Source organism: Delphinus delphis, chromosome 1 (genome assembly GCF_949987515.2).
Source record: "Delphinus delphis chromosome 1, mDelDel1.2, whole genome shotgun sequence".
In the NCBI taxonomy this organism is placed as follows: Eukaryota; Metazoa; Chordata; class Mammalia; order Artiodactyla; family Delphinidae; genus Delphinus; species Delphinus delphis.
In genome coordinates, this window is record NC_082683.1 from 81,619,180 (window position 1) to 81,643,759 (window position 24,580).

Here is a 24,580-nt window from a genome sequence, read left to right on the forward strand (position 1 = left end):
CGGTAGCGCAAAGGGTATCGGGAGAGGCTTCCAGCAAACCTTCTCTGGCTTCTGGAGGGACGGACCACCGTTTCCGCGGCTTTGGCTTCTGCGATCTGCGTTCAGGCTAAACGGCCACAGCGGCGCCACTGCCGCTCCCCTTGTGCCTGGTTCTGACCGTATTTGTTCCCCGGAGGCCGCCCCGGTTACAGCAGCGGCCGCGGCCGACATGTTGTGAGGCGGCGGCGCGGGTGTCTCAAGGATGGTTTGGCTGAGGCGGCAGCAGCGGCTGCTGGCGGCGGCGGCATTGGCAGCGGGGGCTCCGGCTCTGTAGAGCCCAGCCCGCTGGGTGTCCGTCCTGTACCGCGGCCAGACCAGTGCCCCTGGACCTTGCCTCTGCTCCGGCGCCGTTGGGGAACCGGTTAGGCGACAGCGCACGCCCCGCAGAGGAGACACGAAGGGGGTTCTCCAGTGCTCAGATTTCCGGACCACCTAGCCTTCCCCTCTCCGACCTGGGCAGTGCTGTCCCCAGAATCCTCAGCTCCCCCCCCGCGAAATTTGCTCCCAGCCTCGCCCTGAATCTTTCACACACGCGGGTGTTCCACGCCCTCTCGAGCCAACCCCTCGCCCCTTAATTTTCTGCACCCTCTTCTCAGAGCGCCCCCCGGATTGCTCTCCGAGGGCAGCCTTTTGAAAAATCTTCGTGGAGCAGTGGACCAGAACTGGGGGAGTTTTCAAAGTCGGGCGCGAGAGATAGGAAGGTACGATGGCTTCCTCATCTGGAAACGATGATGATCTCACTATACCCAGAGCTGCTATCAATAAGATGATTAAAGAGACTCTCCCCAATGTCCGGGTGGCCAACGATGCCCGGGAGCTGGTGGTGAACTGCTGCACTGAATTCATTCACCTTATATCTTCTGAAGCCAATGAGATTTGCAATAAATCGGAAAAGAAGACCATCTCGCCAGAGCACGTCATACAAGGTAAGTGGTATGTGTGGGATTTTGTTTCAAAGAGGGGCCGGGGACAGTGCTAATCGCGTGACCCGTTCATGTCAAAGCCTTCAGTCCTGTCCCCAGGTTAGTACTAATAACTGAAAAAGCTGCGCGGGCATAGAAGCAGCCGGTGCCTTAAAATCCCTGTGTAATATTCTCGTGGTCCTTTTCAAACAGCGAATGCAGGTAAGGGTTTCAAACGATTAGGTCAGCTAACATCCCCCCAAATAAGGTAGTAGCAGCGATCTCAATTTACAGCCAGGTAAGCCCAAGCAACAAGAATTTTGCCTACCTGAAGTGGAAGCTAGACGTGACAACTGAGAAAGTGCCTGCCTAAAGTGGAACCTAGATCATGACAACTGAGAGAGGAACCCAGAAGTTCTGCCTTGGAGAATTAGAATTCAGACCAGAAGTTCAAGCATGAGTGGAAAGGGTACCCCTTCCCCACCCGACCTTTTCACCAGTGTAGAGGAAAAGATGAATTTTCAGAACACGAGTAAAAATATTCTTAACGTGCATGTTCAACGTTGTAAAGTTTATTAGTGTTGGATAGAGTGTATTTTCTGCTTTAAAAATGGTTTCATGGTCCTAACGTTAATCAACAAGTTGCCAAAGCACTCCAGTTCTATTCTGTAAGAAAAGGGGCAGTGTTCTTTAATTTTCCTTCCCCTCCTTCCTTACTTTCTTCCTTTTTTCTGTAGCTTGCTTTGTTCCATGGAGATAGATTTTTAAAGCTTGGGTTGAAAGATTGTGAGAGATGTTTTTCATGGAATATTTCCCCCTTGTTTCCTGCTGTCATCCCCATTTAGATGTAAACGCTTCAGCTTTTATTGAACAGCAGTTCTGAAAGTTTAACAGTTTCTTCTCTCATCTTGGAAAGGATTTAGTTCAGTTAATAGGGATTTGGGGGACCATATTCTGATGGTTTGTTTCAGGGATGGGGAGACATTTACTAGTCATAATGTTTTGGGAAGCACTTTCTGTGACTTGTACATGTACTCTTATGAAAAGGTGCATTCTATTTGAGGTGATAACTTGCTTTTTATAATAACCCAATTAAAATTCTAACAATTTCTTGATTGCTTTTGAAGTCAGAAAAAAAATCATGATTAATTTAATTTTGGTAGGCAGGCGGTTGTCTACCATTTTATTTTTAAAATTTAACTTTTTAAAAGGTGACTTCCCTGTTATTCTGAAGTAGAGGACACATCTGCTCATATTCACCATATGCAGTATTTTATGGTCAATATTGACAAAAGGATTAAATGATTCATTTTTGATCCTTAATGATGTGTAGGAGATAGATTTAAAACATACTCTGCCATTTCCATTTCAGTACATAAGGAGAAAAAAAATCCCTAGGAAGAAGTATATTTGATTTTAAAGCTAGTGTTTTCTTCTACTTGTTTGGTGTACTCTGAAGTAAAATGAAAGCCAAGTTGTCTATGTTTCCTCTTGTGTTTTTATTTTTACATTGTATGTGCAGTTGTCACAAGCCTTTCACAAGATTATCCAACACAAATAGCTGTAATTACCTTTTACAACTCATAAAAGAGAAAAAAGATCTTTTATCAACATTGTCTTTCTAATGAAAATTGCAAAAGATTTCAAAAGGATCTGCCTAAACATTTGTTTACACCACAGAAGTGGGGATCATTCCAAAAATCTAAAAACACATTACAATCTGTCTTCTTGGGTAGAGTTTATTCTTTTCTAGGATATATTTAGATTTCTGATTGACATGATGGAAGAAAAGTGCAGCTGTAGTGAACAGTATGCTAAACAGCTCAACTTTGGAATATGCTAAATTCAGTTTAACATATGAGTCAAAAAGTTCCAGTGAAAGCATTTTCCCTGTGTACTGAGGATGATTTATTAATTAAAAAAAAAAAATCACGCATTAACCTGCTACAGCCTTATAAATTTACCTTTTTTTTTTAACATTGCCTTTGTTAAGTGGATAAGGACCTACATTTTAGCCCCAAATTCTCCCCAGTTAGGGGAATAGATTTTATACATTTATAATCTCATATTGATATCATATTGCTTAATCATTTAAAGAAACTTTTGTCTTGAGTGATTAAAATTTTTAAAAAGAAATCCTTAAGGTGTGTATTTTTTTAGGTGGTTAAAGTGTGTGTTTATAGACTAACTCTAGAAAGTTGGGTATGACATTTTTTATGCTGTTCTGTCAATGTTGATTATTTAAGAATGTAAGATATAGCCAAGTGGAATAATGTACGTTTTAAAGTGGTTTGATTTTCACATGTTGAAGTTTGGATTTTTTTGGTAATAAGTTTAATGAACTAAACTTTGCTTCAGAACATTTCACTTGCCTCTTTGCTTTACCTTGTCAGGGCGAATTAAGCATTTGAGGCAGTTCTGTAAAATGCATGCAGAAGTTAAAATAATTTTATTGCCAGTAAATCTGAAATTATATAACCTAGTTAAAATTTTAAAAAATTATCTATTTTGCTTATTTCTAGTTTAAGAACATGGACTTTGAAGATCACATACACACAACAGAGGGAGTTCTAAGCTTATAAGGTGTTCCTTTTATTTCGTTGCTGGGTTTCTGTGAACACATATCTTTAAATGAGTACTAACATGTTCTGTTGCATTATGGAAAGAATTGACATTGAGAGTTAGGAGCTGCAGGTTCTGTACCGGAAAGTCTGGCCTTAGGCAAATCTGTTAACTAAGGTTTCCCCATTTATGTATAAATAATACTTAATGGTTTCAGGTATAATTAGCAATTACTGAGAATCTGTCAGGATTGAGAAACTTACATGAAATATGCTACAATAAATAATAATTTAAAAACTTTATAGTGATACTGATTGAAATATAAAGCTGAAAGTCTGTTATGTTTAACCTTACATCATGATGCCATTTGTAAAGCCAAAGTGTAAATAAGAATATTTTAAGTGATATTATTTTATTTCTGCATTTTAAATCTCTTGCTACATTTTTTTTTCCTCATGTTTTTGAGAATAGTAACTGAAAGTAGTGAAAGTTTGAAAAAGTCTCCGAGGATTCACTTCTTCAGCAGTTGTGTTGCTCCAAGCTCTGTGTTGAAGGACTTTTTAAAAAAATTATAACCCCTCTCACACTGGTACTTTGGTAAAATACAAAAAAAATGGATCACTAGAAAAACAATGAAATTTTTTGATACTGCATTCAATAGAAATAAAATTACTTTGCCAAATTGCTATGAAGTTTCTTCTTTTTCCCCCCAGCTTTTTGAAATATAATTGACATGTAGCATTGTGTAAGTTTAAGGTTTACAATGTAATGATTTGATGTGTGTATATATTATGAAATAATTACCACAATAAAATTAGTTAACACAGCCATCACTTCACATAGTTACAGTTTTGCCGTGAAGGTTCTTAAAATGCTTACTTTGAATTTCCGTACTTAACTCATTGCAGACCATTACAGGCATTTCTGGCACAAGTCCATGGACCACATTTTGAGAATCTTGCTCTAAAGCCTAAACCACAGTCTGTTTTGGAAAGTGGATGTGGAGTAGTTTTGAAATCAGAGGATCTGAGTGATTGCAGAGAAGTTGTAATAATAAGAAGAATGATATTGTATTGCCTAAATAATCATCCATACTGAAATTTTTTTCTGAAGGGACATGTAATTTACATTGCACAATTTATCACATAATCAGGTGCTTTTCAAGTTAGGATTTTACTGTTTTCTTTAAAACTGGTATGTATTTTGTTTTTGTTTTCCTTCTGCCACCCAGCAGTTACTTTTGAATACTACTGTGTACTTGGCACTGTACTAGATACTGCTAAGGATATAAAGATGAATGATATTTGATTCTTGCTCTGCCATCCATCTCTCATTGTTGTCCCAGATTCCCACGAGTGGTGATACCATAGAGGGCATGATTCTTAAGGGTCTTTGTCAGGCCAGTAAGCCAAGAAGTCACTTTGGCCTACATCCTCTTAATATATTTTAAGCTAACTACATCACCTCCATACCTCCATCACCTAACATACAAACAAAAGAAAATAGAGAAATTAGAGAATGCTATTTTTTATATTTTAGTTTTTTCAAATGAAAAGCATGCATTATGCATATGAAGTATAAAATAATTCACACAAATTCATGTTATAACAAAACTTTTTTTTTTTTTTTTTGCGGTACGCAAGCCTCTCACTGCTGTGGCCTCTCCCGTTGCGGAGCGCAGGCTCAGCGGCCATAGCTCATGGGACCAGCCGCTCCGCGGCATGTGGGATCTTCCCAGACCAGGGCACGAACCCGTGTCCCCTGCATCAGCAGGCGGACTCTCAACCACTGCGCCACCAGGGAAGCCCTATAACAAAACTTTTGAGGAGTACATCATTTTTGGTAAAATATAAGATACGACTGTATTAAAATTGTTGGGTGGACATTTTTACCTTTTTTTTTTAAGTAGTTGTCTTAATATCTGTCTTTTGAATTGAAAAAAACATGCTAAATGTTTTTTTTTTCCTTAATATGCCATGCACTTTTCTGGGTACAGTTTTAAGGTAGATGGCAGAGGGTAGCAGACAGACCTCTGAGAAACAAGTGATATGTGTTTTATCCACAAATTTTAAAATATATATATATATTTTTTTTGACTTTTACTCTGAGATCCTTAGAGCGAGGGCCATCAATAGTCCATAAAATCCCTTTGTACAAATTAGAAAAAGGCACTCCTTCTGTGTATTAATTTTGTATCCTGCAACTTTACTGAATTCATTGATTTGCTCTAGTAGTTTTCTGGTGGCATCTTTAGGATTTTCTATGTATAGTATCATGGCATCTGCAAACAGTGACAGTTTTACTTCTTCTTTTCCAATTTGGATTCCTTTTATTTCCTTTTCTTCTCTGATTGCCATGGCTAGGACTTCCAAAACTATGTTGAATAATAGTGATGAGAGTGGACACCCTTGTCTTGTTCCTGATCTTACAGGAAATGCTTTCAGTTTTTCACCATTGAGAATGATGTTTGCTGTGGGTTTGTCATATATGGCCTTTAGAATGTTGAGGTAGGTTCCTTCTATGCCCACTTTCTGGAGAGTTTTTATCATAAATGACTGTTGAGACACTCCTTCCTTAAAAACCTTTACTACCATCTGCCAGAAAAAGTGCTATAATAAGCATACAAATCTATGATGTTTACAGTATGAATGGCTCTCCTCAGATACGCTGCTGTTGTGCACTGAACCACCTGCACAACTGTTAACGGATGGCCCTGCTTAGGAGCCATTTTCCTTATCCTTCAAGATTCTCCTTTATGTAAAATAGGGATATTATTACTACATGATAACAGATGATGTAAAATATCCCCATTTAGAAAATGCTGTGTCCAGTTACTCATATCCGTTAGCCAAAATGTGTTTAAAATTAGGATTAAAGTCAATGCAGTTTTGAAATTAAATTTATGGCTGCTCCTGTTGAACCATTTTATTGAGAGTACAGTGTACTCAGCATTGAGAGTATAGCTCTTTCAATAATATTAAATATTAACCTTGGACTTACTTGCAGTTTTTTTTTTTTTGAAAACAGTGTTTTCAACCTTAGATGTGTTTAAAAGTGAGTTTTTTGTTTCTGTTTTTTAATTTTTAACCCAAGCCCTCCATGGTTTAAGGTAGATTGGATTGAAGTTTTTAATGTCTAGTCTAGTGATTCATGACATTTTGAAGAGTTCTCTCAAGTGTATTGACTTAATTTAGTAAATTTAATATACTTGTTCAGCTTGAATTCAGTGGTGTGATAATGCATAGCTATACATTTATTTAGGTCCTGTATACTTACTAGCATACTCTTAAGTGTAAGAGAAAAGATATAGATGAATAAAAAAAGTCCCGGCGCCTGCCAGCCTGTGACCTCGCGGCGCCGCCTCTGCAGGTCTGCTGCGATGCCTGTCGCGGTGGAGGACATCATGAGGCTCCTGTGCTCCGTTTCCGAGGAGAGGAAAATGCGGGCGGCCGTCAGGCACTCTGGGAGGGGCGGCCTGGTCACAGGGGCCGTGGCCTTCGTTGGTGGTTTGGTGGGCGGGCCACCAGGACTAGCCGTTGGGGGGGCCGTCGGGGGTTTGTTAGGCGCTTGGATGACAAGTGGACAGTTTAAGCCAGTTCCTCAGATCATAATGGAGCTGCCATCTCCTGAGCATCAGAAGCTCCTTAACGAAGCCACTGCCATCGTCAGGCGCCTGGAATGGACAGACGCCGTGCAGCTGACCATCCTGGTCATGGGCAGTGAGGCCCTGCAGCAGCAGCTGCTGGCGATGCTGGCCAACTACGTCACCAAGGAGCTCCAGGCGGAAGTGCAGTGCGACGGCTAGGCCTCTGCTCCGGGAAGCGGGGTCCATTTAGATGATTCCCGCCGACTCATGGAAGGTGACTGGGGAGCTGCAAGAAGCCCCACATCATCAGAATATTACCCTAAACTGTAGCGAAGTCTCTTGCTGGAGAGGCTGGGGCTGTGCTATATCATGTTCTGGAAATTATTTAAGATGCCGTGTTTTGTGGCCGTGTGCACCTGTGTGCCCTGACAACCCTTCAACTGGGAAGCTGGTGAACAGTAAAGCCGTGACTGCTGCCACGTAGCGGCAGTTTTCTGAATCTACTCTCGCTCACATAGGGGCTGGAAGAAGGTCTTCACGTTCAGCCTTCTCATCTCATCACGTGAAGATGATACCTGTCCAGGCAGCCGTTGCCTGACCAGCCCTCCCTTGGGACCTTGGGGCTGTCCCCTGCTGGAATCATGTTTACCTCTTGAACGCCCCTTCCCCACCCAGTGACTTCTGAGTGGCCTCAGGGAGGGGGCAGTTGGCCTGCTGAGTGAAGCCACAAACGTCAGTGGCACCCAGCCTCTCCCCCAGTAGCTGCCCGACTGGGCTCTCGCCCTCCCAGGGGCTTGCTTTCCCCATCTGAAAAGTCATAGTAGTTCTTGAGTGATGTTTTTTAAATTAAATATTTTCAGTAAAATTATTGCTCTTTCTGAAGTGGTAGAATTATAAACTAAGAAATGTGCCCACCCTAAATTTCACCCTAAATTTCCCCTAAATGTTTTCTGAACAACAACAACAAAAAGATGAATAAAAGATGAATAATATGTCCAAGTTAAGGGACTCTTACATGTTAGACACTGTGTTGTTAAATGCCATAGGTTAATCACTTGTTGATTTCCACAATCCTTAAAGTATTAAAAATATAATAGTGAATACTTAATTTTGCTCCTTCTGTGGGCCAGCCTGTGTTCTTAGCTCTTTGTTTATATTCATTTATTCTTCACAGCAACCTGATCTGATGAGATGTAGGTACTGTTATTCTTGTTTTAGAGGAACAGAGGTGAAGGAACTTACCCTGACTCACACAGCTAATATGAGGCAGAGCTGGGAGTCAGTCCCTGTGGGGCTGCAAGCTTAACCACTATAGTGCTTCTGGCTGTAGGAAGATATTGTGAAATAGATGCTGTTTTCATTTTACAGATGGGAAATTGAAGCTTAGAGATACTAAGTAACATATCCAAGGTTATACAAATACAGTGACAACCAAGTTCCAAATTCTAAGTCTATCTTATTTCAAAAGGGGGAGATTACTTCTGTCTAGGAGGATCAGGCAAGCTTAATTTGAAGATATAGTTTGATCCAGGCCTTGAATGAATTACTGTCAGCACGAATGTGGGAAACTGGTGCCTGTTGGGAAACATTGAGCGGTCAGGTTTAACAAAGTATGCAGGGATTTAATGGCAGAAATAAAGCTGGGAAGGTAAGTGGGGCTAGATCTTGGAGAACCTTGTTGTAGGGCTAAGGAAATAAGACTTTTCTTTTTTTAATTTATTTATTAAAATTTTTGCCTGCATATGGTATTTGTTTTTCTCTTTTTGGCTGCGTTTGGTCTTCGTTGCTGTGCTCGGGCTTTCTTTTAGTTGCAGCGAGTGGGGGCTACTCTTCGTTGCAGTGCATGGGCTTCTCATTGCGGTGGCTTCTCTTGTTACGGAGCACGGGCTCTAGGCATGCAGGCTCAGTAGTTGTGGCGTGCAGGCTCAGTAGTTGTGGTACACGGGCTTCGTTGCTCTGCGGCATGTGGGATCTTCCCGGACCAGGGCTCGAACCCATGTCTCCTGCATTGGCAGGTGGATTCTTAACCACTGCGCCACCAGGGAAGCCCAAAACTTTTCTTTAGAATAAGAAAATAAGACTTTTCTTTAGAATGTGGTGGGACACCTTAAATCATTTATTGATTTCTTTTGGTACTGTCTCCAGCCAGTATTATTGAAAATGCACTACTATGCTTGTGCCTTTAAAAAAGAGAAAAGAGGGACTTCCCTGGTGGCACAGTGGTTAAGAATCCACCTGCCAGTGCAGGGGACACAGGTTCGAGCCCTGGTCCTGAAAAATCCCACATGCTGCGGAGCAACTAAGCCCGTGTACCACAGTTACTGAGCCTGCGCTCTAGAGCCCGTGAGCCACAACTACTGAAGCCTGCGCGCCCAGAGCCTGTGCTCTGCAACAAGAACAGCCACCACAATGAGAAGCCCGCACACCGCAATGAAGAGTAGCCCCTGCTTGGGGCTTCCCTGGTGGCGCAGTGGTTAAGAATCCATCTGCCAATGCAGGGGACACGGGTTCGAGCCCTCATCTAGGAAGGTCCCACGTGCCGTGGAGCAACTAAGCCCGTGCGCCACAACTACTGAGCCTGAGTGCCACAACTACTGAAGCTTGCGTGCCTAGAGCCTGTGCTCTGCAACAAGAGAAGCCACCCAATGAGAAGCCCGTGCACCGCAACGAAGAGTAACTCCCGCTCGCCGCAACTAGAGAAAAGCCCACGCGCAGCAACAGAGACCCCACGCAGCCAAAAAAAAAAGAGTAGCCCCTGCTCGCTGTAACTAGAGAAAGCCTGCGTGCAGCAACAAAGACCCAATGCAGCCAAAAATAAATAAATTTATTTAAAAAAAAGAGAGAGAAAAGATAAAACTTTGGCTTCTAGCATTGACACTTAAAAAATAATGTCTGTCAATTCAAGTAAAAAATTCAGGCTGCCTAATTTTCACTTAATTTCCTACTATACTCCAAACTCCTTGAGTCCAGGGATTAGGTGGTGGTTAATTTGGTGAACAGAACTCAGAATAAGAATAATGTCTTATTGAAATTTGGGGGGAACAAGGGGAGGGTCTGTAAGTTAATTAAAATTCAAGTAATAGCAGTCTGCTTTTTGGCATCACATTATTTCTAAAGACGGTTTATGAAAACAGCTTAATATATGAAATAATTAAAGTTGTAAGTCATTCAAAATGCCTTAAAAAACACAGCTTATATGGGAATGTAGATTTTAAAGGTATATTTGGTATTCTCCTTGAAGAGCAAATTCCTAAAGTTGGAACTTAGGGCATCTTTACTGAGGGAGTCTGGCTCATCATAGTTGTTGAAAGACTGTAAGAACTGATGAACTAACTTAAGTTCATTTACTGTGTTTTTCACCACCTATATTTCATCAGTGGCTCAGAAAGCAAAATATGATTTTGGGGCCTTAACATTTAGAAAACTATATAATCTTAAATACAGTGAGCCAAAAGGAAATTTTATGCTTTGTCTTTCTGGATTACAGAAGGCCTTTTTTTCTTACAAATTTTTCTTTCTAAATGTGAAAAAATAAAGGGAGATAATTTTTTGTTAATGTTTCTTCCATCCTTATAGTCTTCCTTTATCCCAGTTTTTCTGCCATGTCACTTTAAATATTTTTATAGTGTTTCCTGTTAAGTTTTATTTTCAAGGGAAACTTTGGTTGAATATAAATGCTGAATTTCATAAGCTCTTTCCACCAGTATTTCTTAAACTTAGCAGTTTGAGTGTCTTTGCTAAAAATACTAGTTTCCTGTTGGTATATTAGACAAAAGAACTTATCTATTCTTTCATCTTATCCTGCTGAAAGTTAGAGCATGTGTTACCAGCCTACTTTTTCTAAGCCAAATGGTACAAAATATGTTTTATTAACAAATATATTCCAAATATTTGCTCTTTTTGTATTCTTTGAGAAAGTGATGACTTAATGGTTGATTTACTATGAGTGGTATAGGAAAAATGTTTTCTTACTAAAACCACATGTTCTTACATTGGACTTTTTTTTTTCCTCCAGGAAATGCTTTGGTTTTTAAAAAATTAGAAAGAAAAGGAAAAGTGAAGGCCAGTGCCTTGAAATGTTCCTTAAGTTTTAACTAATTTGCCATCTAATATTAAGAAAGTTTGATAAAATATTTTGTCTTAGCCATACCGATGATTGTTGTGCAGCTATAAAATAGGTAAAATTATTAGAAAGCAACAACCTTCCCCTCCAACACCCAGCCCAAAACCCTCACCAAACTTAATGTTCCATAGGTGAGAGAAAAAGTTGTGTTTTTACCACTTTTTCATGTTTTCATATTTTCATTTCCCCAGCACTAGAAAGTTTAGGCTTTGGCTCTTATATCAGTGAAGTAAAAGAAGTCTTACAAGAATGCAAGACAGTAGCATTAAAAAGAAGAAAGGCCAGTTCTCGTTTGGAAAACCTTGGTATTCCTGAAGAAGAGTTATTGAGACAGCAACAGGAATTATTTGCAAAAGTAAGTAACACATTTTAAATTATTTTCATCTGAATCTGACCCTGTTTACTAACCAAAATCATACTGGTTTCTAAAATCATTTCCTTAGTCAACATACGTACCCCCAAAATTTTCTTTCTGTGGCTGATTGTTTGATCATAGAGCCTGATGTTAGGTCTGGCTAGTTTTTTACTTTATATAAAAGCAAATACTTGCAGCAGCCTATTTTCTGAGAACAACTCCAAATAACTACTGAGATTTTATTTTGATGTTTTTTCAGGCAGAATGGCCATTTAAAAGCATGAAAAGTATACCTAAACATTCTTAAGATTTAAAATGATAGACTGGTGAGAAAATATTGTATCAAATTTTTAGACGAATGGCATATAAGAAAAATCTGATTAACATCTACTTTGTAGTTAAATTAGGTCTTTAATACACCTTTAAAACATTCTAATCTTAAAAACTTTGAAGGGCCAGTGGAGCAGAGAAAGGGAGAAAACTTTTCTGTTTTCTTGCTTGTCACAGTTCTAATGTCCAGTCTGTGAAGGATTAGCAACAAGTACTAATATCCCTTTAGTTTTTAAGAAAGGAGGGGGGCTTCCCTACTGGCGCAGTGGTTGAGAGTCCGCCTGCTGATGCAGGGGACACGGGTTCGTGCCCTGGTCCGGGAAGATCCCACATGCCGTGGAGCGGCTGGGCCCGTGAGCCATGGCCGCTGAGCCTGCGCGTCTGGAGCCTGTGCTCCGCAACGGGAGAGGCCACAACAGTGAGATGCCCACGTACCGCCAAAAAAAAAAAAAAAAAAAAAAAAAGAAAGGAGGGGACCACAGGGAGCTGGGACTGAATGGAATTTGTGGCTAGCCTCTTAGAATTTCACCAATGTTATCTCTGTACCATCTTCTGGGCCTGCCTTGGCCCATCCTTAGAATCCTGGGTACCTTCTTCATTCCCTTCCAGGTCCCCTTGGTGGCAAAATAGAAGCAAGCTCTGTAACACATTTCGGAGCTATCCTCTGTGGAAGATCATATTTTCCAAAGATGACTGCTATAGTATATCTCACCCCTCGTGTTCTCCCCATGGTTCACTGTTCCTTGGTGTTATAGTAGAGGCAACAAAGGCTGGCAGCATTTATTACCTAATAAAAATACCTAGGGATGAAGATAAGGGGATGCAGAAGCCCACACAGCACAGCTTTCACATGGAGTGAATAGACACTACAACCAGTATGCACACATACCCCATGCTGATGGCAAAGACCAACACAAAAAAGCTTTCCATCAGTCCTTTCCACTCAGGCATGGGATGCAACACCTAGAATACCTACAAGTATGCAGGGCAAGAACAAGAGGAAGAAATTGAGAGAGAAAAATTGGCGTTTCCTTCTTCTCTACCAGGTTCCTTGAAGCTGGGGAGAAGACAGTTACAGAGTACAGTGATTCTTGAATGTGACTGAATATTTACTCCACATAAGGCTGAGAGCTTAATAACCTGATTATTAAGAATGCAAATCACTGTTCAAGGCAAAACTTATCAGCTGGGGCTGAGGTACCTTAACGGTATTTTTACTTTCTCTTCTCTGTACCTCCTCCCCACCTACCCTGCAAAGGCAGGGGCAAGCAATTATGAACTTGAAAATTTATGATAACAGCTTAAAAAATAATCCATTCCATTTTTGGGTACTACTAAAATGCTCAGATTGCTCAAGCAAACTGTCTATATGTAAATACTTTTTTGAAATAAAGCATTTGACTGACTTTCCAGTGGGAAGATCTTGAAAGTTAGACCTAAATCGTTGGGCCAGAGGTTGTTCTATGGCAAACAGGATGTAAAATATGGAGTGTTTCAGTTCCATAGAGATACTTATTTCATCATGGGAATAGAGCTGTATGGTCATTTATAAATGTCTGTCCCTACCATTAGTCTGTAAGCTCCCTGAGGGCAGGACCCATTATTAGTTGTATCTCTAGCACCCACCTAACATGGTAACTAGCACAGGGGGAGTATTCAGTAACTATTTGTTGAATGGATGACTGAGTTGGGTTGGTAAGTCAAGGAAGCACAGAACTCTAGGGATGGAAGAGACTTTTGAAAATCATTTACTTCAACCTTGATGTTCCAAATTACAATTCTGAGGTTCAAGGAGGTTAAAGAACCTATTCACCATTATTAAAAAAAAAGAGGGGAGAAGGTGATATTGTTTTTTCCCTACAAAGTTCTGGCTTCTCATTTGAAATTGAAAGACAGGTTTGGTTTGAATAGAATAAGAATTGCTACCAGTTACTGTAATTACCATTAGAACTGGGAAATACCATTTTAGGTCATCTCTTCCAGATGAGTACCATAACTGATCTCTTTGCAGTCATAACAACCAGTTTGGTTTATATTTAAAAGCATTTGAATTTTAAGTGTTATCAAGGACTAGACAGCAGATACCATTTAAACTAATAAGGAAGATAAAAGCTTACCAACATTTGAGTTCTAAACATGTGTTAATCATGTTGCCAAGTAATTTACCAGTATTATTTCATTTAATCCTCACAACAACCTATGAAATAGGTGCTAAAGTGGAAAAGCCTTTGAGGCAGGCATGAGCACATGCAAACAGTGTTATAATCCTTATGAATATGAGGTACCAAATGAGGAATAATAATTTTTTTTAAAAGCTAATGGCAGACTTCCCTGGTTGTTCAGTAGTTAAGAATCTGCCTGCCAAAGCAGGGAACATGGGTTCGAGCCCTGGTCCAGGAGGATCCCACATGCTGCGGAGCAACTAAGCCCGTGCACCACAACTACTGAGCCTGCGTTCTAGAAGTCTGCCAGCCACAACTACTGAGCCCATGTGCCACAGCTACTGAAGCCCGTGCGCATAGAGACTGTGCCCTGCAACAAGAGAAGCCACCGCAGTGAGAAGCCCACGCCCTGCAATGAAGAGTAGCCCCCACTCTCTGCAACTAGAGAAAGCCCGCGCGCAGCTAGACTAGAGAAAGCCCGCTTACAGCAACGAAGACCCAACACAGCCATAAATAAATAAATTTATTTATTAAAAAAAAAAAAGAGGCATGAAATAGCAAGATGTCTTTAAAAAAAAAAGCTAATGACTATTATTTATTGAGTCTCTACTATTGCAGATCACCTACAGGGTGCCAAAGGAAATATTTGATAAAAGGAAAATGGTGCTCTGCTAAATACGTTATATACTTTGCAGAGTTCTTAATGAGTAATACAAATTTTACTATACCCATTTATGCCTTAAGAAACAGACTCAGAGATAGAGAAGCTTGCATGAGATCAGATCATTTGTTCTACAGACATTTATTAAAGTCTTCACTATTTACCAGATATAGTGCTAGGTGCTAGGCTTCTAACAGTATAAAAAAGAGACATGGTTCCTATCATTATGAAGCTTAGTACTGGGAAGGATTGACTTAAACAAATGAAAGGTAAGTACCTTTTGACTCCAAAACCTGTGCTCTTTCTACTATACTGTGCTAATGCTCTAGCCACCATTTTGTTTGCTTAAATTTATTTTGGAACTTTTAAGTGAAATGAACATGCTTTATCGTTTCTAGGGCAAAAAGATGAATGAAAAATAACTGACTGACTGCCATATCTGTCTTCAGCTCTCTACCCTTGTCATCTATTTTGTTTTGTTTTTTTCCCCTTATCTCCCTTCTTTCTTGCCCTGACCTATGGGTGAAAATACCCTAGTATTTCTTTGCTATTGTGAGAAAAATCAGAAGAGAAGTAAAATTATAGCAGCCGCTTAGTACTTTTTTTCCTAGAGCATAAAGTACTTTAGTCTTAAATATAAAAGGAACTGATAAATTATTATAACATCTTTTACATAACTTTCATTTCACTTAATCATTTAGACTTTATTTTATATGCCAAAACAATAGCAGCCTCATTTGAAGCTATCTTTCACTGTTAGCAGCAAATATTTGTTTGTTTGTTTGTGGTTTTTTTGCGGTATGTGGGCCTCTCACTGTTGTGGCCTCTCCCATCGCGGAGCACAGGCTCCGAACGCGCAGGCTCAGAGGCCATGGCTTATGTGGGATCTTCCCGGACTGGGGCACGAACCCGTGTCCCCTGCATCGGCAGGCGGACTCTGAACTACTGTGCCACCAGGGAAGCCCTAGCAGCAACTATTTGAAAAGGAGGTAATCTAATATGTTGAGATTAAAGTTAGCTGTAAATTATAAATGAGTTATTTTAGTGTGTGGAAGTGGGAAACTTAAAACACAATGAAAATCTCCAGAAGAAGTGAATTAGGAAGTATATGCCTACTTACTTCTCTTTCACTCTTCCATTTTAGAAGGAAAATACTTGGGATGGATTGGGTGAGAAGCAAAAGGGAAAAAAAGAAAGCAGAATAAATACACTGAAATTTTTAATTTGTGGAAATGAATACAAATAATATTTACCAATCAACATTGATTTTAAAGACACTGGAATGCTTTTATGTTCAGAGAGAAAAGTATGGGTGCTGATATGGGGTGATGATACCTAAAAGTCAGTTAAATTTTTAGTGTAACCAGTACATGTCTTTGTAGATCATTGAGCAAACTACAAGATAAAGCAACTTTGCAATAAGACCTGTGTAGAGACTTGAAATTATTTGAATTATCTTTTATGTGCCACAAAATTGTATCTATTTATAGTTGATTAGGCCACAAAGTAGGTATTATTAAGTTGATTAAATCAATATATTTGGTTTGCCCTACCATTTTCAAGTATTTTCTGTGAAGCGTTCTCAGTCTATTTTGAACTCTGGGTATTCCTGCCATAAAAGTAAACATGCCTGTGTTTTATGGAAATATTTTCTATATTTCTTTATAAAAATAGGTAGAAGTAGTTACTAGAATACCTGGTCTTTAATTTCCTAAAAAAACACAAATAACGTTTTTGTCTTGTAGGGAAGGTATAATATAGGTATATTAACAGCTGTATTATGATGTTGACTAGTCTCATGAGGAAGATGTAAAGAGATCCCCAAGTACAGAGATATCACATTAGATTTTAATGATATAGGAGTGTGCCAGTTACTAAGCAATTATCTCAGCATGAAACCATCCTTTCTATGTTCTGCTTTGAGACTGGGCACAGTACTCTGCAAACCACGTTTCTGTTTTCTAGCTGACTTCCTTTAGACTGTGCTGCCAGTAGGGGGCTCTAGAGGGAGATTACAGGGCTGGATGAAAGAAGGCACATGTTCCTTTCTTTTACTTTCAGTTGGCTTCAGGTTCCTTTGAGCAACCCAGCAATGCATCACCCTGGCTGCATCATTTTTTTCCTGTAGTGGGAACTGAATCTGGTTTGCAGTTTCTCTAATACAGAAGCAGCCTGAACATGCATCCCCTTCCTCAAGGATTTGGGTCTCAAACCTTGAGGCCCTCCTCTGAGCTCAGAGATGGTAGTAGTACCAGCCAATTTATGCCCTTTCTTCAGAAGTCTGAGTTTCATTTCCATGGGTTGCTGCTCTAAGCTTCCAAGTTTTAAAAATCCCAGCCTCTTCCCTTGTTTCCCCCAGTTTTAGGGTTGGTGGCTGCTTTCTGTAGTTGCCACCCACATATCTTAGTGTTCATTTCTTGCCTTTTCAGTTACCTAGTTACCACCTTTATACTTGGTTAATAATCTTTTATATGACATTCTTTCTGTTTCCCTGACTAGTGTAACTTCTATCTCCTGATTAGACCCTGAATGGTACTGGAAGGAATCAGGAACAAACTTAATGGAGAAACTAGTATTTCAGTTTGACTTGAAGGAAGAGTGGAATTTCAGTAGGTGAAAATCAGATTTCAAATAGAATGACTATCAGCATGAGTAAAGGTAGCAAAAGTGGGAGGGTATGATGTGTATTTAGGAAACACTTTATGTTTATCTAGGGGTTTTTTTGGTTTGTTTTTTTTTGGAGCATAAGACAAATGTTTTGAAAGAATATTAGAGAAATACATTGGGGCAGACAGTAATTTGGAGGATCTCTTGAACTCTAGGCTGAGAAATTTGGACTTAATTGGTAACAATTAAATGATTTTCTTTTAAATTACAGATTAAACAAATTTATTTTATTTATTTATTTTTATTTATTTATTTTTGGCTGCATTGGGTCTTCATTGCTGAGCGCAGCTTTCTCTAGTTGCGGCGAGCAGGGGTTCCTCTTCACTGCAGTACACAGGCTTCTTATTGTGGTGGCTTCTCTTCTTGCAGAGCATGGGCTCTAGGCGCCCGGGCTTCAGTAGTCGTGGCACGCAGGCTCAGTAGTTGTGGCTCGCAGGCTCAGTAGTTGTGGCACACAGGCTTAGTTGCTTCGAGGCATGTGGGATCTTCCAGGACCAGGGCTCGAACCCATGTCCCCTGCATTGGCAGGTGGATTCTTAACCACTGCACCACCAGGGAAGTCCCTAAATGATTTTTTTTTAAGTGTAGTAATTTTCCCCTAGGAATGTTTGGATAATAAATTTATGACAGATTATTAAGAAAAGTTAGGGATTTACATGGTAAAATCTTAAGGTTGTGCTGAGCCTCATTGTTTTCCCACAAAACATTCATCCAGTCAGAAACTACTGGGGGCCTGTATGTTGGGAATGCAACAATGAATATGGAAACATTTTCTATTCTCCACTCTAGTGGAGAAAAAAGATGTATACTTACATAATTAGAGAACAAAATGGATAGGTATGGAAATGCATAGAGAATTACAGAATATGAAATAGAGCAGAAAATGTGACCTAGAAGGACCAAGAAAAACTGAAAACTGATGTGTGTTTTAAATGATGACTAGCAATTGGCCATTCATAAAGGAGGGTATGAGCCAGGCTTAAAGAATACTTCTGAGAAAAGACAGAAAGGGAGAAACAACATTGTTTTGGTAAACTCTAATGGGAAATTATATGATCTTTTCAAAAACAGATTCATTTTTCCCTTCTTGGTGTGGTTTTTCTGCTAATGGATGAAATTAAATTGGGAAGGAGCCTTAGCTCGTGCAATAGGGCATGTAATGCATACGTATGCATCTTGGTTTCTCAAATCCTGTGGTGGTTTATATAGAGGATATTTCAAATGAATGGATTTTAATTATCCCACTTAAATTCAGTACTGGATAAATAATTTTCACTAGTGTGTATGTGGGAAGAGTATGTTCTCTGTGTGTACATACGTCTGTATTTACAGAGAGAGGGGAGAGGGACAGAGGAAGAACGAGATGTATCTATAGAGTAGGGAACTGTGATAGAAACTTAAAAGAAATTCAGTGTAGCTGGTGCATTCACGTACAGTACTTTTCCCTAACAGAGGTATTGTACTAGTGAACTTTTAAGCCACAGAAATAATTTTTAGATTGCAAATGTTTACGTCAAAATTATGAGTTGAGAGGACAGAAGAATCAAGTGAAACAGAAGAGAGAGAAACACAGGGAAAAGGAACCAAAGAGTGAATGTTGTGATTTTTCTTTAAATTTTTTTAGGTTCTTCAGTTGAACCATTATGTAGCATAAAAGGAAACTTTTATCGAAAATTTTTATGGAAACTCTCCTTAAGAAAATTGAGAAGAAGCAATCTCTAATTATATTTTCTTATAGAGTTCATGTTGTCCTCATGTACAACAACTATATCATGGTTGGAAAATATCCAAATTTGATAATGACTGAGTTTATGAAAGTGTGCATGTTGTAGGTTTTTTTAAAAATTACTATTTTTTTTTTATGTTTTTTGTGTTTAGGCTAGACAGCAACAAGCAGAATTAGCCCAACAGGAATGGCTTCAAATGCAGCAAGCTGCCCAGCAAGCACAGCTTGCAGCTGCTTCAGCAAGTGCGTCCAACCAGGCAGGATCTTCTCAGGATGAAGAAGATGATGATGATATCTGAAATTCACCAGCTGAGTTTCTATTTCCTCTATAAATGTTTTTCCCTGCACAAGAAAACAGTGAAAGAAATGCTTATCTGTAATTTTGTATGCATCTTGGTGGACTTGCCATTGGTATTCTAGGGATGTCTGCCGTTAAGTTTCATCTATTGTGTGCTATTCATGTAAAAACTGTCTCTTCTAACTATTGAAAATTTAAGGCTCAGTATAATATCAATTTTGAATTTTTAATGGTGTTTATGAAATTTTAGATAGCAGTGAGTCCTTTATTTGATCAATAAACAGTGTTACAGAAAACTTCAAGTTTATAAAAATACAGTGAAATTTATACAGAAGCTCTAAATCTTCATTTGCATTTCCTCTGCCCTTTTAACTAAACTAAAAATTGGGAATTTTAAATTATTGGGGGGGAGGTGCTATGTGATGCAGTAGATATTAGATCAGGCTGCTGAAAAAACAAAGAGTTCAGTTCTGTAGTATTTGGATTTTTTGTCTTTTAAAATGAGTATATATACAGGCACTAAATATATATGCTCAGATGAATATACTTGTTTTAAAAAAATCTCAAACAAGACATTCAAAAACTAGGGTGAGTATGTTCAGTAGTAGTTGTAAAATTTGGTAGGTTATGTTTTGATTTTGTTTTTGTTTTATGTGGAGGTAAAAACTAAAGTTTTATTATAGCATAATTCATCTTGAGCTACACTATTACATTTCAAAGACTGCCCCGTTTTGAGGACTGTCATGATTCTTAGTATTTCACTCCAATGATTGTTAATAGTATTACTTGCTTAGTCCATCCATGTTTATTGGAACTTGTGAAACAATTGCTTAGGTTCCGTTGGTTTAACTAAGGTTCATGAATATTCAAACCTTTGCTGGGGGAAAGAAATGAAAGTTAATGAGCATGCTTGCTATAAGACAGATTTTTTTGTAATTTAACTTGTAGTCATAGTTTACTTATTGTTTGTTTTTAGCATTACTTTTACAATTTCTTGACTAGATGGCCTAGAGTGTCCAATGCTTCCTTTTGAAATGGCATCATTGTCTCCATCATAATTGAGCTTTAAAAAAATGATTGTTTTATTTTGTTTAAGAAAGTGTGTCATAATTGATCAGCCCTATATGAAACATAGTTTCAACCTGCTCATTACAAGGGAAGAGCTTTAATTTGGTTCCAGTAAATAAACTATGGTAGTGATTTTTATAGGAATCCAGTGTGTTGAAGAACTGGCCTATTGTTTGTATTTTGAAAACAGAATGGAAAGCCACTTAAGATAGTATGAAGTAATCTAAATTCCTATGTCAGTTGCCAAATCATTTAAATTTGTATATTCACCAGGTCTAAAGACAGATGGCAGATGCCAGGATTCCAATTTTAATTGAAGAGCTAAATAAGTGAAGTTTACAAGTATTAGATTTCTTAATGATCATATTTTGCAGTTTTAGAAAAAGTGAAATATTGTCATACATTTATTAAATACACTTCTTCCATGCCACAACTAAGTGAATCTTGCTTAATGTTTTGAGTTGAAGTTGGTATTGAATCCATGAAGTGCATTTGGACAAAATAGAAGGGATTGTTTTTTTAAAAGTTTAAGTACCAAAGGTAGTCTAGTCTAAGAAATAATAAGTTAATAAGTGTTGGCTTTTCTAACTTGTACTGTAACATCCTTATACTTTCTATTTTAAGTATATCTGTTTCTTATGTAAACAACTTAGATATTTTTCCATACTTTTTTTTTTGATGCAGAGTTCAGGTTAATTAATATTTTACTGCATCTGATAATGTATTATACGTTTGAATCCTAGTGACTTTTCATTTTGACATTCTTGTGATTTTCATATGCTATATTCTTCAAGCAATAAAATCTGATGTGTTTTATAAATTGTTTTTATATTTAATAATCTATATAGATTAATGGCATGAGATTTCTATTATTACCATTTTTACTAGTTTCAAGAATCCTAGGCCCAAAAGACATTTTGATCATTTGGTATATAGTACTTGACTTTCTCCTCTGTTTGCTGTTATTTCAGAAAATGTGGTTTTACTTGTATTTTTGTAATTTACAGTCCTAGGGTGCAGGCATAACAGAGCTAATTAAGCAGTATTTTACTCTTAGCTTATTTTTTAGCAGTTAACTATTACATTCTGTCTGTTGAGATTTTTAAAATCCTTTGGAGAGAGAAACAAAATCTTTACGGTTGTTGAGAAATAAAGTTATTGTTTAGTAAGTATTTTCCCCACCTCCTTGAATATATGTCTTTTTCAGCAGATTATCAGGTAAGTGTTGAAAAGGCATCAATTTTTAAACTTACATATACCATACATATAAGTACATAAATAAGGGTTTTCACAAATTAAACATACTCATTTTGCCAGCCCTCAGATCAAGAAACAGAGTGTTAAGAACATCCCAGAATCCCTCCTTTTGCCCCTGTCTCAGCACTATCTTCTTCTTCCTCCCCAGAAGTAACTACTATTCTGACTTCTAAAATCAGTTCTGCCTGTCTTTTATTTTATGTAAATGCATACATAATACACTCTTTTTTTGCTCATCATTATATTTGTGAGTGATTGGTTTCCTGATGCCACTGTAATAAAGTATCACAAACTTAGTGATTTAAAACAACACAAACGTATTCTCTTGCAGTCCTGAAGATCAGAAGTCCAAAATCAGTTTCATTAGGCCAAAGCTGAGGTTGGTTCCTGAATCTGGAAATTAATTGTGAGTGGAAAATCTGTTTCCTTGTCTTTTTTTTAGTTTCCAGTGTCTGCCTATAATCCTTGGCTTGTGGGCTCTTCCTCCATGTTCAAAGCTTCTGCTTTTATCATCACATCATCTTCTCTTGTTTATAGTCAAATATTCCTCTACATCTACATTTAGGGCCCACCTGGATAATCCAGGATAATCCCCCATCTCAGGATCCTTAATTTAATCATATCCACAAGGTCTCTTTTGTCATATACGGTAACATTTACATGTTCCAGGGCTTCAATCCTGGATATCGTAGGAGGCTGTTACTCAACCTACTAGAGTGAGATTCATTCATATTGTTGCATGTATTTGTAGTTCATTCATTCTCATTGCTGAACAGTATTTCATTATCTAGTTTTATTATATACAAAATTTATCCATTCTACTATTGATGGGCATTTGAGTGGTTTCTGATTCTGGGCTATTATGAATAATGCTGTGGAGAACATTCTTATACATGTCTTTTGGTGAGTGTATATATGCATTTCTGTTGAATATATACTTGGGAGTGTAGTTGTTGGGTCATGGGGTGTGCATGTATTGGTGTTTACTATGTACTGTCAGTTTTCCAGAGTGTTTGTAAGAAGACACCATTTTAATGTGTACTATAATAATGAATTACTATAATGGTCTAGTGGCCTGAGAATGTTAATGAATTTCTTGAAATTCTTAAATTATACCAAATGAGTTATACTTGCTACAGCAGGTCTGTTATTTAGTATGAAAGCAAGAGGAAAATAAAGCAAAAGTATTTGTTCTTGTTATTATTATTAATTTTTTTACATCTTTATTGGAGTATAATTGCTTTACAATGGTGTGTTAGTTTCTGCTTTATAACCAAGTGAATCAGTTATACATATACATATGTTCCCATATCTCTTCCCTCTTGCGTCCCCTCCGTCCCACCCTCCCTATCCCACCCCTCCAGGCAGTCACAAAACACCGAGCTGATCTCCCTGTGCTATGCGGCTGCTTCCCACTAGCTATCTACCTTACGTTTGGTAGTGTATATATGTCCATGCCTCTCTCTTGCTTTGTCACAGCTTACCCTTCCCCCTCCCCATATCCTCAAGTCCATTCTCTAGTAGGTCTGTGTCTTTATTCCTGTCTTAGCCCTAGGTTCTTCATGACATTTCTTTTTCTTAAATTCCATATATATGTGTTAGCATACGGTATTTGTCTTTCTCTTTCTGACTTACTTCACTCGTATGACAAACTCTAGGTCTATCCACCTCATTACAAATAGCTCAATTTCGTTTCTTTTTATGGCTGAGTAATATTCCATTGTATATATGTGCCACATCTTTATCCATTCATCCAAGGATGGACACTTAGGTTGTTTCCATCTCCAGGCTATTGTAAATAGAGCTGCAATGAACACTTTGGTACATGACTCTTTTTGAATTATGGTTTTCTCAGGGTATATGCCCAGTAGTGGGATTGCTGGGTCATATGGTAGTTCTATTTGTAGTTTTTTAAGGAACCTCCATACTGTTCTCCACAGTGGCTGTATCAATTTACATTCCCACCAACAGTTCAAGAGGGTTCCCTTTTCTCCACACCCTTTCCATCATTTATTGTTTCTAGATTTTTTGATGATGGCCATTCTGACTGGTGTGAGATATCTTATTGTAGTTTTGATTTGCATTTCTCTAATGATTAATGATGTTGAGCATTTTTTCATGTGTTTGTTGGCAGTCTGCATATCTTCTTTGGAGAAATGTCTATTTAGGTCTTCTGCCCAGTTTTGGATTGGGTTGTTTGTTTTTTTGTTATTGAGCTGCATGAGCTTATAAATTTTGGAGATTAATCCTTTGTCAGTTGCTTCATTTGAAAATATATTCTCTCATTCTGAGGGTTGGCTTTTGGTCTTCTTTATGGTTTCCTTTGCTGTGCAAAAGCTTTTAAGTAACATTAGGTCCCATTTGTTTATTTTTGTTTTTATTTCCATTTCTCTAGGAGGTGGGTCAAAAAGGATCTTGCTGTGATTTATGTCATAGAGTGTTCTGCCTATGTTTTCCTCGAAGAGTTTGATAGTTTCTGGCCTTACATTTAGGTCTGTAATCCATTTTGAGCTTATTTTTGTGTATGGTGTTACGGAGTTATCTAATCTCATACTTTTACCTGTTCTTGTCCAGTTTTCCCAGCACTACTTATTGAAGAGGCTGTCCTTTCTCCACTGTACATTCCTGCCTCCTTTATCAAAGATAAGGTGACCATATGTGCGTGGGTTTATCTCTTGGCTTTCTATCCTGTTCCATTGATCTATCTTTCTGTTTTTGTGCCAGTACCATACTGTCTTCATTACTGTAGCTTTGTAGTATAGTCTGAAGTCAGGGAGCCTGATTCCTCCAGCTTCGTTTTTCCTTCTCAAGATTGCTTTGGCTATTCAGGGTCTTTTGTGTTTC

General features: G+C 38.5%; 1 protein-coding gene and 1 pseudogene across 1 annotated transcript; both read left to right on the forward strand.

Annotated features, from left to right (window-relative positions):
- On the forward strand, window positions 1-22,930 carry DR1 (down-regulator of transcription 1). The gene is made up of 3 exons (XM_060025816.1): window positions 1-965; window positions 11,404-11,567; window positions 19,266-22,930. Exons 1-3 carry the CDS (start codon window positions 746-748, stop codon window positions 19,410-19,412), a joined length of 531 nt encoding a protein of 176 aa, XP_059881799.1. The 5' UTR covers window positions 1-745; the 3' UTR covers window positions 19,413-22,930.
- LOC132421221 (protein C19orf12 homolog pseudogene) lies at window positions 6,814-8,040 on the forward strand (annotated as a pseudogene).
- Window positions 22,931-24,580: the final 1,650 nt, after the last annotated feature.